General features: G+C 55.9%; 1 protein-coding gene across 3 annotated transcripts in view; it reads right to left on the bottom strand.

The window, feature by feature from the left end:
* The window catches only part of PAX7 (paired box 7), a 99,590-nt gene extending 86,434 nt beyond the window's left edge, over positions 1–13,156 (bottom strand). The window contains exons 1-4 of one of the 3 annotated variants that reach the window (XM_079914491.1): positions 12,939–13,156; positions 10,190–10,425; positions 9,490–9,619; positions 8,328–8,462 (exon numbers count right to left, since the gene is read on the bottom strand). In XM_079914491.1, coding sequence (XP_079770617.1) covers positions 8,328–8,462; positions 9,490–9,619; positions 10,190–10,425; positions 12,939–13,023 — 586 coding nt within the window. In that variant the 5' untranslated portion in view covers positions 13,024–13,156. Of the gene's footprint in view, positions 1–8,327; positions 8,463–9,489; positions 9,620–10,189; positions 10,426–12,139; positions 12,380–12,938 lie in introns of those variants that run through there. The other 2 variants (XM_079914492.1, XM_079914493.1) reach the window with 2 other exon arrangements.
* Positions 13,157–13,986: the final 830 nt, after the last annotated feature.

Raw genomic sequence — 13,986 nt, 5'->3', positions numbered from 1 at the left:
CCAGCCCAGCCCACCCCACCCCACCCACCATCCATCTCCCCCTCCTGGGCTCGGGTTCCTGCTCCTGGACTCAGATGCTCCCTCAAGGATACCGGAGTAACCAGAAAACATGTGCATGTGAAGTTCTTAATGGGGTGTGGCCTCTAGAAGCCCACACACCCCTCTGTACGGTCTGTAAAATTCCTCCTGTGTGAACCTCTGTGAATAGCCAATTTCTTAGGTTTTACCCCATTCTCAAAGGGGTCCAGGTTCCCCCAAAAGGATAAGAATCTTTGTCTTAGTGCAATTCTCTGGTTTTTCATGGAAGGAAACTGAGACCCAGAGGGGCTAAGAGAGTTGTTCAAGATTGCATTGTTAGTGAGTTGGGGGCAGGACGGATGGTATACTTCCTGGGCCCAGCGCAGTGCACTTTGCCCCTCCCAGATTCGTCCTGTTGGGCTCAGCTGGAGATTGGGAGAGCAGGCTATCAGAGGCAGGGATCGAACACTCAGCCAGGAACTGGATCAGAGCAGCACGAAGCCGTCAGCTCCTGCAGTGCTGTAACCTCACTCTTACCCTCCAGTCTGCAGCGTCCCGAAGCTGGGGAGTGGGGATGGTGGCCTGCGCGCCACCCCTTCCCCAACCTGGGAACTTAGAAGGGGCGGCTGCTAAAAACCATAAGGCGGTGAGCCTCACTCTGCCGGCAGTGAAACCCGGACTGGGATATTGATTTAGCGGCGCTCTGAATAAGGGTTCTCCGCCCCTCTCGCCGCTAGTCCCGACGGGGCCAGGCTCACAGGCCGGCCCCTTTCCAGCACCCCGGTCGGAGCGCGGACCCCGGACCCCCGCCTCGGGGTCGGCCTCCCGCCCGTCCCGCCGGCCCGACTGGCTCTCCTCTAATTAAGCGGCGGGATCGCAGCGAGCCGCCCGGCCGCGCTGTAATATGATGAACTGCCTTTGTGACGGTGTCACCGAAAGCGCTTCTGATAAGGAGAAGCAGCGGAGGATCAAAAGGACGACAGCGGCTCGCCCGCCTCCCGCCGCCACCCGGCTCTGCGCGCTCGCCCTCTCCGCCCGCGCTCTCCCGAGGGCCGTCTCTAGGTCCCGAGGTCTCTCCTGATCTCCCAGTCCCAGGCCAGCCTTTCGGTGCCTCTGCGTCTCTTTGTCTTTCTTCCGGCTGCTCTGCGCCTCCCTCGGCCCCGGCGCGTTTCTCAGCGTCCTCAAACGCTCTAGGCAAGGTTCTCCCGTCCCGCACTGGGTCTTTCTCTGAATTTTCTCGTGCACGCGCGCTCTCTCTCTCCTGAAGCTCTCCTCCTTTCTGACTCTCTCTCGTCCCTCCGCTGTGGCTCTGGGTCTCCCAGGCCTCTGCCCATCCCTGCCTTGCCCTCGACCCGGGCTCGGGCCCAGCACACCTCCAGAGCCCGGGCAACCGAATCTTGGAAAGGTTCACGAGCCGACCCGCAGTCTCAGAAAGTCGAACCAATTCATCCTCAGCAGGCCCGCAGGGCTCTCCGGCCCTGGCAACCCGCGCTCACTCAGCTGCCGAATAGAGGGCTGGGCACGAGGGCCCCAAGGCTCCCTGGCCTGCCCGCGGGGCCTCTTTGGAGCGAGACTTGGGGTGCACACAACTTCCCCTCATCCCTCTAGAGGCTGCTGCGGCTCGCGACGCTTTTCCTCTCCCCCGGGGCTGAAGTTCCAAGTGCAGCCCACCCCTCTTTGGCATCCCCTTCCCTATACCCCTTCCTTTGGCCCTCACCTCCCCTTTGCCCTCGACCCCTTCTCTTCCTTCTTCAGGCCCCTCCCCTTTGCTTGCTCCTAGCTCCCCCTGTGCTCCCTCCAGACTCCCTCCCTGCCTCGCCTCTCCCTTCCCCCCACTTTGTTTGAAGTTCTGGAGAGATCTATCTACTAATGGGGAAGTTTCCCCCTTAGGTCACCGTTCTGCCTTGATTCGATTTGGGAAGGCAAGTTCCCTCCCTCCCCCGCCCGACCCCAGCCGGGGCCAATCGCTCCAGAGCAGGTCAGAAAGCGCTGACCCCATTTCCACCTTTCCTCTTTCAGCCAGAGTTGGGGGAAGGGGGAAAGGAGAAGAAAGGCCAACGACAGCAAAAATTGGGGGGGGGGGTGTCCCAACCTTCCAGTCCCTCTCATTCCCATCCCCAACTGGGTTTCCTAATTACCTCATTAGTCTGGAGTGGGAGAGGGAGACGAGCTATTTTTCTGGAATTCCTGGAATGTGCCCCCCCTTAGTCGTGGCCTTCAAGGCCCCAAAGCCCCTGGAGAACCTCCCCTTTGGGGTGTCTCTTCTGTGTTCTTCTTGGTAGCAGGAAGGCTCCCCCTCACCTGGCACTGTCTATTATGTGGTGTGAGTTCTATCTGGCTTTAGACTATGCGCTTCCAGGACAGAGCCAGGGAGGGGTCTTGGACATTTCATGCTTATATCCTTAGGTGCCCATTAGGAATGAAGCCTCATCAACTTTGCTGATGATGGTAAATAGAAACTCCAAAGAAGCAGCCTAGAAGGAAATCTCATTTGCTCAGTCCTCTTTCCCTATATTAAAAAATATGTGTGTATAGATTATTTATATAAAATGTAGTATGTGACAACTATCATTTTCAGAAAGACATTCTTAAAAAAAAAAAAGCCCCAATAATCACCATACTGCTTTAAGGCTACTGTTATATGTGCTTTTAAATCCTTCCATGTAAATTCCACTGAAAAATTTGGAAAGCTGTGACAGGGGAGGGGGCCGCGGGGGTAGGAGGGGGGAGGTTAATCCGGGTTTAACGCTGCGATGCCGTCTTAGGACCAGGGTTAGCCTGATTGCGTTATCTCTTCCCAACATTTGAGACGCCCATATTTCACCCAGCCAAATAGCTCGGAGAGCAGCGCAGATGGCTGCCGTGGTCGTGCCTCAGGAAAATGTGTTATTAATATCTAAATAACTTCCCAATACTGTCTGGTAAATCTCCCCTCCACCATTCCAAATGATGAATTCGTTTGAAGTCTTCCCCCAGCCTCATCTTTTCAATGTCCCCTCTCTCTTCTCTCTTCTTAAGAGCCAGGCTTATTTCAAACTGGTAAATATCTAATTCCTTTAACGGCTGTGCCGTGCACACGAGTCTTTTAGACGCCTGGAAACAGCCGGTGTGTGGCAGTGCGTGCCCGGAGGTGAACAGAAAACCCGCATGCCCTCGCAGCGGGGGACCCCACCCTGTTTAGAAATGCGTTTGGGAGACTGGGGCTGCGCGGGAACCTCAATCTGGGAGCTGAGCCCTTCCTTTGCGCGCCCCGGACACCCTTCTCCTGGTCCCCCGCGGAGTCCCAAAGGCATCCCCTCTCCCTAACGCGCAGCTCTTCCGCGGCTCCGGTCTCCGAGACCCCACCCGCAGCCCTCCGAAGGCGTCCCTCTCTCTCTGGGGCGGCTAATTACCCTCCGCTCGCCTGTTCTCCCTTGTTTAAACTTTGTTTTCTAAATGTCTTCTATTAGATTATGTTCGTTCATTCCCCCTCCAACCTTATCTCCTTCTGTCTCTTCTCTCCTTGCCCGTCACACTCGATTTAGGCACGAGTTTATCTGGCAAACAGTTTGCCGACTTTGTTTATTTACCGCGGGTTCTGGGGCTGCGAGCGCGCGCGCGCCAGTGTTCGCCTTTGTAATAGTTATCTCATTGTTGTTCTTCGTTAGTCCCAGCTCCCTCCACCCTCTCTCTCTTCTTCGGTTGGGGGGATGGAGGAAAGAAAGGGGGAGTCTTGTCAGCCCAGTGTGGGTTCGGCCCCTCGCCCGGAGCCCCCTCCCCCGAGATATCTGCCTCAGACCCCCGCACCCCTCCTCTCCGCTCACCCCATCCCCCCACCACCCCGGCGCGGCGGAGCCCTCACCCCCCTCCCTCTCCCCCTCTGGTCTCACTGAATATCCACCGCCGAGCTCTGTCTAAAGCCGGGGAATTGCCTGACACCCTCCCATCTTCCTCCGAGCCCCCATTATGCGAAGCTGATCCCACTCTGAACAGCCTCAAATCCCGCCTGGACTCTGTTTGATTAGATTGCCAACCCGGGGTAATCCTTTGATTTGGTGGAGTGTCAATTACCTTTCTGTAAACACACATTTACAGAGGAGGGAACTTGTTGGTATAAATCAATGCAGATTGTTTCTTGATAAATGGACTATCTTCGACCCCTCCCTCGCTCCCTCTTCCAAGGCCCCTCTCCCTGGAGGCCCCTCCCCTCCCCTCTCCCGTTCTCGCCCAGCCAGTAAACAATGCCCCTTCCAGGTGTGAAGCCGAAAAAACGGTGTGGGCTGAGGGGAGCCGTGCCCCCCTTCCCCTATTCATTCGCTCCCCCGGAGCCTAATTAAATTTGGCAGGTCCTTGTACACACAATCAAAACAGCTTCCTCCAGTGTAGCAAACGACCGAAAACCGCATTAGCAGCGATCGCAGCTCTGCCAAATTAAATTGTTTCCCACCTCCTTTTACAAGTGTCTCAAACCGACACTTCGGGCTCTCCCCTCCTTTCCGATCCTTCTCCGTCATTTCTCACTCCACACCTGTAAGTTTGCTGCTTTAAAAACAAATTAAGGAAAAATGCAAAGAAATACAAATCTGCCTTTCACGCACGCACACCCTTGGCCTCCACCTCAGATGGTCTTTCAGAGCGGGAAGTCAGCATATTCCCGGGTGGACTTTGACGTCGCCACTCCACCCCTCCCGAAAATACACACTCTTCTTTTTAATCTTGTGAATTTCCACCTTATTTCATATTGATTGTGACCTGGCTGGGCTTCTACCCTAGAGACCTACGTGGCCTGATCTGGTCAGTTTCAGCCTAAACTTGAGCCTTGTCAGATGCAAGAGGCATTGGTGCTCTACTCTTTATTACTGTTGTTACTGCTTTTCTAAATTATTGCTTATTTCTTCACACTCACTCCCTCGGCTCCCACGGAGGAATGGTTTGACTCTTTGCAAACCCCTATCAAATTTCCCACAAGAGTCTCCCTGGACTCAGGCTGGGAAGATCTTTTTCTTTCCCCATCCCTCCTCAAATCCTTCACCAGTCGAGTCCCTGCCTGTCTCTCCCCTGATCCTCGGAGAAGGGGTGAGGAGGAGAGAGTCCAAGTGGATGAGGGCAAGGAACCTTTCCAGGTGTGCAGAGCATGGCCGGAGCCCCTTTCCAAAGCGGTCTGAGAATTCTCACAACCAACAATCCTGATAACTCAGTCTTAACAAGGATAAGAGCAAAAAAAAAAAAAAAAAATATGAACAGCCTCATGAATATCAGCCCAAGGGGAGCAGGAGTGAGCTGTTCAGAGATGAAAGTGCACAGAAATAAAAGCTCAATTTAATCGCTTTAAAACCCTTCAACTTAACGTTTGTGCTTCAAACTCTGAGAGTGAGGACTGATTGCGGATAAATAGTTTCTTACCATGCCTGGAAGCTATTACACCCCTCTCCAACACAGTTTCCTATTCAGCAGTCCCAGTTTTCATTACCAGCTCTAATAAGTCTTAACATTATTAAATGCCAAGCGGACGATAGGAAAAAACGGACTCAGGGAGGGATCTCTCTTTAGCGCTTAAAGAGGAGAGCTCTTAAACCCCTTCTTCGGCGGCTCCCCGCCTTGAGAGAGGCAACCCCCGGAGAAGGCATTTGTCAAGAGCAAGAAGCCAAAACAAAGTTTGTGGGTGTGCACCCCTCCCCCTGCTCTGCCCAAGGGTATCTCTGTCTCTCCCCATCTGGCCCACTGGGGTGGAGGTTGGGAGGTCTTTTCACCTTTAACTTGGCCATGAAACTGACATGCAGGGCCTGGGAGAGAGATGAGAGTTTCCAACTGGGTGGTTCACCGAGATGCCAGCCACTGGCCAAGGTACTCAAATGCGGAGCTGATACCATTTGTCCACAGATGGAAAGACAACCCTCTCTCATCCCCCCTGTCATACTGCCCATCACACCCATCTACAATCATACTGCATATCCACATAGAATCCACGGCTCCGATCCAAAGGCCCGTGGGCAAACCGCCACACCGAGAGACATGCGCTTACACCGCCGTCCAGCTCCCAATCACAGGGCCCAACATGCCCACTGTCACTCAAAAACCACGGGGCTTTCTGGACATCAGGCCCACCGCTTTCATTTCATTTCTGCAACTCCTCTCCAGACTCAGCGCCAGTACTTTCAACCTTCCAATCTGGAACCTCCAGCCTCCTCCTTAAACCCTTGGAGACTTGGAAGTTCCTGGTTCTACTGCAGGGAAAACCTCTATCCAGCGAAGTTGCCTTTCTGCTGGTTTTATAAGCCCAGATCAGCACCGGAAACCCCTGGACTCCTTTGAGCCAAAGGGATTTCCAAAGCGAACTTGCTACCCTTTTCCTTTCCGTTACTTCCCTTCCCATCCCTTCCCATCCCTTCCCTTCTATTCTTCCTCAAAAGAAATTTATCTATTGTGCTTCCTTACAGACTGAATTGGAAGCACATTGGGGTATCCCTGCCACACACACACACACACACACACAGTGTCTCCAAATAAAACCAAACTTCCTTCACTTCTCCTGGGGTACCTCTCAGAAGCTGTATCTGCTGCGCTGTATTTCGCAGGGAAAGACTATTCAAGTTCTCTCCCCCCCCCCAAGAAAAAGAAGTTCAACTAAGTCCCTTTCCAATGTGAACTGAAATAAGGAGTGGGTCTCCTCCCCCCCCAACCCCGCCAGGGATCCCCGGGCTCTAGGCTGCCTCTGCCGAGCCAGGGGCTTACTTGGAAGCCCCAGGCCGCCTCCCGCTGCAGCCCCGAGGCCCTCGGCAGGCCCGCACAGCGGGACGCCAGGCACAGCTCGCTCACTTTCTTCCCTGCCCTTTTGTCCCCAGTGGGACTGGGCTCCACTTGGGGCCCTGAATGTCAATAGCCCGCTTCTTCCCCAGCTCCAGACTGCTCCCACACTGGGCCGCCCGTACCGCCCCCCCCACCATCCTTCCCCCTCAGACCAGGCCTGTGAGGGCTGGGCCTGGCTGGGAGTTGTCTTTGGAAGCGGGCTTTGTCTGTGAAGTTCATCTTCAAGGTTGGGAGAGACTACTGAAAGCTGGAGGGAGACCTAGGCTAGGAGTTCCAGGGAGGCGAGGAGAGGAGAACCCCCTGGAAGGAAACTCAAATGAAACTGTGCTCTTTTACAAGTTTCAGGGTTCAGAACACTCCCCCACTTTTTCCAAATCCACCATTTTTTTTTGCAGGTTATAGTGGCCACTGCCGTTCCTGTCTGCCTGCTGCCTCCCTCCGTGTGTGTCTGGAGGCTTAGCTTCTCTTCCCGTAGCTTCTTTTCCCGTCAGTCTACGTGACTTTGGGTCTTCCGTTTTTCTTTCTTTACCCGCGTCCCCCCTTGAAGCACACTTAACCAAGTCTCAAAGAGACTTGCGAGGGGAGTGGTATTGAGGAAGGACTCTCCCTTCTCTTGAAACTTACCCCGTCAATAAACAAAAGCACAGTCCCCTTTCCTGGGCGCGCAGGCGCTTGAAAGATAAACGCCTTCCCTAGTCCATCTCCAGAAAAAGCGGGGCTCAGACTCCAGACCCGTTCGGCAACCACGCTAGCAGCGGGGAGAGGGCGTGTGGAGCCTGAATCTCTCTCCCGCACTGGGATCCTCCGACCCTGGGCATCTGAGAACTCGGCCTCAACTCCTGGCCCCGCCTGCGCGTGCCCAAGAGGAAAGCACCTCAAAAGTGCACCCTTCTGCCCCCTCCCCCGCTACCTCCGCGCTGTCTCGGTTCAGCCCCGGCGTCACAGGACGGAGAATTAGGCGGCGGCCCACGCGGCCCTCGCTAATTTTTATTGATTGCAGCGGTCAGTCAACTGTCAGGCGGGGTTTCAAGGGACCGTTTAGAGAGCGTGTGCGGGTCTGCTTAACAAATTCACTTAGGGAGCCGCGGGGCCGGTTCCTCTTTCCTCGCCCCCCGCCCCCTTGCCCAAGTTTCCTATAAATAATAGATCGACACGGACACCCGGACTAGCAGCCAAAACGCCAGCCCCGGAGGACACACGGCCCGGAGTCTTCAACGGGGTGCGCAGTCCGCGGCGCCCGGAGCCCTAACCCGCCGCCGGGTTCCCCGGGGGCGCAGAGGCCGTCAGGACCCCGCTCCGCCGTGCAACTGAGTCGCGGGCTCCGCACCCAACCCGGCCTGGGGGCGCACCGAGGGGGCGCTCTCCGCACACACCGAGAGGCTCCCGGCTGCTCCGGGGGCGGCGAGTCCTCCCGCTAAAGATCTGTCCGCCAGTCCGGGTGGCGGCGGCGCCACCACTGGCCCGCACCCTGGTGAGCTGGAGACGCGGGCTCGGGCGTCGCCGGCCCCGGGACGGCTCCCTACCTTTGTCGCCCAAGATGCCGTCGATGCTGTGCTTGGCTTTCTTCTCGCCGTCGTCCTCCTTCTTGTCCGCTTCGTCTTCCTCCTCCTTCTTCCCGAACTTGATTCTGAGCACGCGGCTAATCGAACTCACTAAACCTCAGAAATTCAAAGGCAAAAGAGCGAGTATAAGTCGTTGGGGCCGCGGAGCGGGGCCGCCTGGGACCCTGGGAGAAGTAGCGGAGCCCATTTCCCCCCTAAATACACTCAGGAGGATTCACACCCATTCCCCCCCACCCCCACCGTTGAACATTTACGCCTACTGGGAGGCACAAGTACAGTCACTCACATAGAGACTCACACCTGGGGCACTCACACGGTCGCAAGGCGGTGGCAGAGGAACCCACCTAGTGCATTCCTATCACGTCCTTGCACACACTTGTGCTTTCCACTGTCACGTACCCTAGATGCACTCACACCCACACCCACCTCCCCAGGACCTCCCTGGAGCCCCTCCAGCCCCTGATGCTGTAGTCCCTACACTCAGGTGTGCATCCCAGCCCTGCACACTTGAATGCTCAGGTACACACACAGACACCTGGGGCCACTTTCTCCCACACAGGCAGCAAGATTCAGGGCCTCCACATTTCGGACCCACTGGTGGCTGGTGGCAGCAACAGAATAGAAATGGTGACTTGGAGAAAAAGATCCAGGGAGATCACAATCTATCCTCCTAGGATGGACTCATCTCTCTAGGCCACTTCTCTGAGAAGGCGCCAGGGGAGCTTCCCTTACCACACAACTTTATAGGATAACTTTTTCCGCATTTCCCTCCCCCTTCTCTCCCTCCCTCCCTCCCTTCCTTCCTTCCATCCTTCCTTCCTCCTCTCTCCCTCCCTCCCTTCCTTCCTCTCTCCCGTCGTCCTTCTCCCTTTCTTTCTTCCTTCTCCCCCTCTCTCCTTCTTTCCTAACTTCTTTTCTTTCCTTCTTCCCTCTTCCCATCTTCCTTTCAGTTCTGATTCCCTCCTGTGCCCTCACCCTCTTTGCGCTCTGGTTCTTTTCCTTCTCACTTTTCTCTGAGTTCCCTGTCATCCATCATCTCCCCTCCTCTCCCACCTCCAGCCCCACATGACCTGAGCCCTGGCCAGACTCCGGGCAAGTTCTGCTGGCTCAGCTGCCTTCTCACCTGAGGGCACGGTGCTGCGGTCACAGTGCCCATCCTTCAGCAGCCGGTCTCGGATCTCCCAGCTGAACATGCCTGGGTTTTCCCTCTTGTACTCCTCTATCTTTTTCTCCACATCCGGAGTCGCCACCTGCTTCAGAGGTGGAGGTGGGAGAGTAGGAGTGGAAAGATGGGGTAGAGGGAGGGAGATACTTTTAATATCAACCTCCCAAGAGCCCCAGGCCAGGCTGGTGGCTCTGGTCACCATGCCTCCATTCTGAGATTGGCTTTATCCTTTCAAGAAACCTGTTACTGGCTCCCAGGAAGGCGGCCGGGATTGGGGGATGTGGAATAGGGTAGTGATAGGTAATAAAATAGAAACCTAATTAGGACTGGGGTCCCCCCTCACTATTCCAGGCAAGACTGGGGAAAGATTACCCCTGGTCTGGGATGGTGATAGGGGGTCTGGGAAGATGTACGGACAGCACAGGAATGCCTCATTGGCCTCTCAGGCAATCGGGACATCAGTTATCCCCATCCCTGAGAAATTCAAATAATGGAGGATGTCTGGGAGTGGGGACCCTCTTCCACTGTCCTTCCCATAGGAAGCATATAGACCCCCTCCCCGGTGCTGCTGGATGACACAGGGTAGAGACAGGGGCCACAGCCAGGATACCCCAACCACGGGAAGGCTGGCTGCCAGCTCTGCAGCAAAGACACTCACTCTGGGTTTGCTGCCGCCAATGGCCCCAGGCCGGATGGACCCGGTCTCCTGGTAGCGGCAGAGAATCTTGGAGACGCAGCCATGGGAGACACGCAGCTGGCGGGAGATGACACAGGGCCGGATGCCATGGTGGGCCATCTCTACTATCTTGTGGCGGATGTGGTTAGGAAGGGGTCGCCCGTTGATGAAGACCCCACCAAGCTGATTGACCCGGCCTTGGCCAAGTGGGGTGGACACTGGAGAAGGAAGGGGGAGATGAGGAAAAAGAGAGGCACAGGGTGAGGATGGGAAGGAGACACTGAGTACACAGGCCTTTTGACTCCAGTTTTGTTTGAGCCCCAAGACCCCTGAGAGCAGATCTCAGTTCCCCACGTTTGAAGCTGTGGTAGTTCGGAGGTCAGGAAAAAACCTGTCATGAAGCCAAGGGAAGGTCTGGCAGAGATGGAGAGAGGGGTCAGGGTTGGCTGCAAGAGTCCCCACAGATGCTGTGTGTCCCCAGTCCTGCCACACTATGGGGAATGTGGACACACCTGGGGGATCTGAACGCCTCTGAGAAGGGGAGGGAGAGAGACAGAGGTGAGAGGGCAGAGCCTAGAGACTGGCGGAGCCTGGGGACTCTGGGACCAATGGTCCTCTGGACCCACAGCTTGGGCGGCAGGTCCACTTGCCTTTTATAGAGGCCGATAATGGGTGAGATGTGGCCCATCTGGTCAGTTCCATGCTCTAAGTGGTCAAGTCTGATCCGTTTTATTGAGGCCCAGAAGAGGTTGGTTGATTACTAGTAGTTACAGCCCTGGCCTGGGCAGCAGAACTGTCCTACCCATAACTGAACAGCCAAGGCACAGCAGAGGGACCAGCAACAGAATGCCGTTGGCTGCTGCTTCTGGGGGCACCTGGCTGTCCCTTGAGGGACTCTCCTTCCTTCCAACCCCTCTCAGAGTTCGAATTTCGTTTTGGGATGATTTTGGGACATGCCCCATTGTCGGCAAGCTTCTAATCAAATACTCATTTGGCCTCAAAAACCCATGAACTGTCCCTGCAGGTTCAGAGAGGCTGGTGCACAGATGGGCCAGAGTCCCTGGGTGTGGGTGACTTTGGGAACCAGGAAGACAGGCTCGCCTGATGTGTGCCAGGGAGGGGAGAACGCCTGGGAAGCTTTAATGTAAAGTCCACACAATTTCCTCCCAGAAGGTTGGAGGACACCCGGTGCACTAATCCGGCCTCGATCCCCCCAATTTGGGGACTCGGCGGCTGCGGAGATCTGGCAGATTAGAACGATTTCACAGCCGCCCGAGTGGAGGGAGCTGACAGTATAATTGGAAGGGAGGAGGCGGGAAGAGGCTCCGTTGCTGAGCTGTTCCTACCGCCTCCTCCCTGGCTCTGCCGGTCCCCACACCCCTCTTCGTAAAAGTAGGTGTCTGAAGCCACCCTCGGATTTAATCAGAAATCGTGCGTCGCCAAGTCCGAGTCACTCGGTCTCCGTGGCGGGATATGCCATTAGCGCTGGAGAGCTCTCCAGCGCACAACTTTATATTCAAGAGCCTCTTTAGCGACCGGCACTCGGCTCTCCTCAGTATTCTCCGTCATGTTGGGCAAATATTGTCCTAATCCGCTGCGCGTCCTCGGCCGCCTGTTTTACTTGCATTCGCTACAGGAGAGTGCTACGGCAAATCCCCGGGCTTGTGCGCTCTCCCGCCTGCGTGGTTGCTCGCGCGCACTTGATCACGGAGCCACTCTCCTCGCCTCTGTCTAATTCAGGGACCCGCGCCGTCTAGCTGCTGGAGGGACCCCCCCCGCCGCCTCCCCAGATCTCAGGCTGCCTGTCCATCCGTCCCCTCCTTGCCTTCTCTCTCCTTCACGCACAAGGGGCTCATATAATTATAAGAAGAGTAATTAAAAAATAAAAGTCGCACCTCTCTCTAACCACTTCTGACATCCTGGGCTACCTACCCCCAGAAGCCAAGTGATCCCTCAGTTGACAGGGTGAAGGCCTTCTATTAGTTTAAAAAGAAAACAAAACAAAAACGCAGGAAAGGTGCGCTCCCAGCCCTTGCTGGAGCCCGGAGCCGGTTCACCCCGGATGCCGGATATTTAGGGAGGACACATCACAAAACTAACACTTTTCCCTTGTCTGTACATTTCCCTGCCCTCTAGCCGTCTTGAGATCTCCCCCGAGAGATTTCCGGAGTTCAGAAGCCCGAGTGGAAACTTTTGGGCGAAAATCGTTACTATTTATTGTTTCAAGTTAGTTTCCAGACCCCAAAGCAGAGTCCTAGTTTAGACATAAAATATCACACATTGTTGGTATTTCGAAATACAAGGGGCTGGAAGACCATCCCAGAGGTGAAAAGAACAATTCAAAAGAAGAGTAGAAAGCACGTAGCTGGCGAACGCAGAGAGCCGAGAAAGTGTTAGGTGGAAAGTATCTAAAAATAGCGTACAGAGTTGAAACTCACTAGGACTTGAAATTGACTAGGAGCCGAAATCTCCTCGGAGTTCAGCCCCGCGGGTAAAGGCCAGAGTCCTGGACCTGTGAAGCTGAGGCCGCTGGTGGGTGAAACCCACGCGTAAACGGACAAGTGTCGGTCCCAGAAACTTCCTGGGTCCGGCGCCCGGACTTGGATCCAGAAGGGAAGGGGACTCCCCTGCTGCCGCTGGCGCCGCCACCACCCCGTGAAGATCGCCACCTCTCCAAGGACCTCGAGGTCCTGGCGGAGGAGGGAAGCGAGGCAAGTCCAGACGCTCTTACCTTCCAGAGGAAATCCCGTGCGGGGATAGTTCTGCCCGGGAGCCGGCCGCATCATCCTCGGTACAGTGCCGGGAAGGGCCGCCATTCTTGCGCACGCCGGGGACGAATCCAGAGTCGGCGAAAATCGCTTCCCGTCCGCTCCCTTTACCCCTGCTGCGATCTCTTTCTTTCCTTCTTTTTTTTTTTTAAACCTCTTCCCCCTCCCCTCCGCAAACACTCCCTACCCCCATCCCCCCACCCCCGGCTGCGGTCGCTCGCGTCCAGAAGCTGGGGAGGGGGGTGAGGTAGGGGCGGAGGTTGCGGGGGGGGGGGGAGGGAAGGTGGCGACAACGAAGTTCAAACAAACAAACACACCAACCCCAAGGCCTCCTCTGCCCGCTCCGCTGGGCCAGAAGTTGTGCGGGCGGATGCGCCGGGCAGGAGCCGGAGACGAGACCGCGCCGCGCAGCGGGGCTCGGGGGGGACGCGGCCGGAGTCAGGGCCCCCAGCCTCGGACTGGCGAGCGACGCGCTCTCGCGCTCCGGGCCAAAGTTTCTGAGCCGAGAGGCTGCGGAGTGGATTTCTTTTTCGTATTTATTTATATATTTATTCCCTCGCTCTCGCTCCCCTCCCTCCCTGTCCTCTCCCACTCCTCTCCACGCCTTCTTTCTCAGACCACACTCGCTACTCCCTTAAACACCAGCTTTCACACCCCCGCCCCCCAGAAGACTTGGGGAGGGAAGAAGGTGCCTCTCGGGTTTCTGGGCTTGAGGGGAGGCGATAAGGGGTGACGAGGTTGGGAGGAGAAGAGGGAAAGCGAGGGGGCGAGCGATCCGCCGGGTAAGTTGTGCAAAAGTGCTCAACTGGAGTACGAGGAGGAGGAGGAGGAGGGGAGGCAGCGAATGAGATCTGATAGGTTCGGACGTTTCTTTTATTCATGAGGAGGGAAGGGGGCCAGGGCGGAAGGCAGCCGAGGACCAATAACGAAAAGAAACCTTAAACGAATATTTTTTTCCTCTTTTCTGATCCCCGGCTCACCTCGCTTTTGGGGGAGAATTTGGACTGCCGG

Source organism: Stenella coeruleoalba, assembly GCF_951394435.1.
Source record: "Stenella coeruleoalba genome assembly, chromosome: 1".
NCBI classification, from domain to species: Eukaryota; Metazoa; Chordata; class Mammalia; order Artiodactyla; family Delphinidae; genus Stenella; species Stenella coeruleoalba.
Note: the sequence above shows the minus strand (reverse complement) of the source record. Positions and strands in the feature narration are given on the sequence as shown.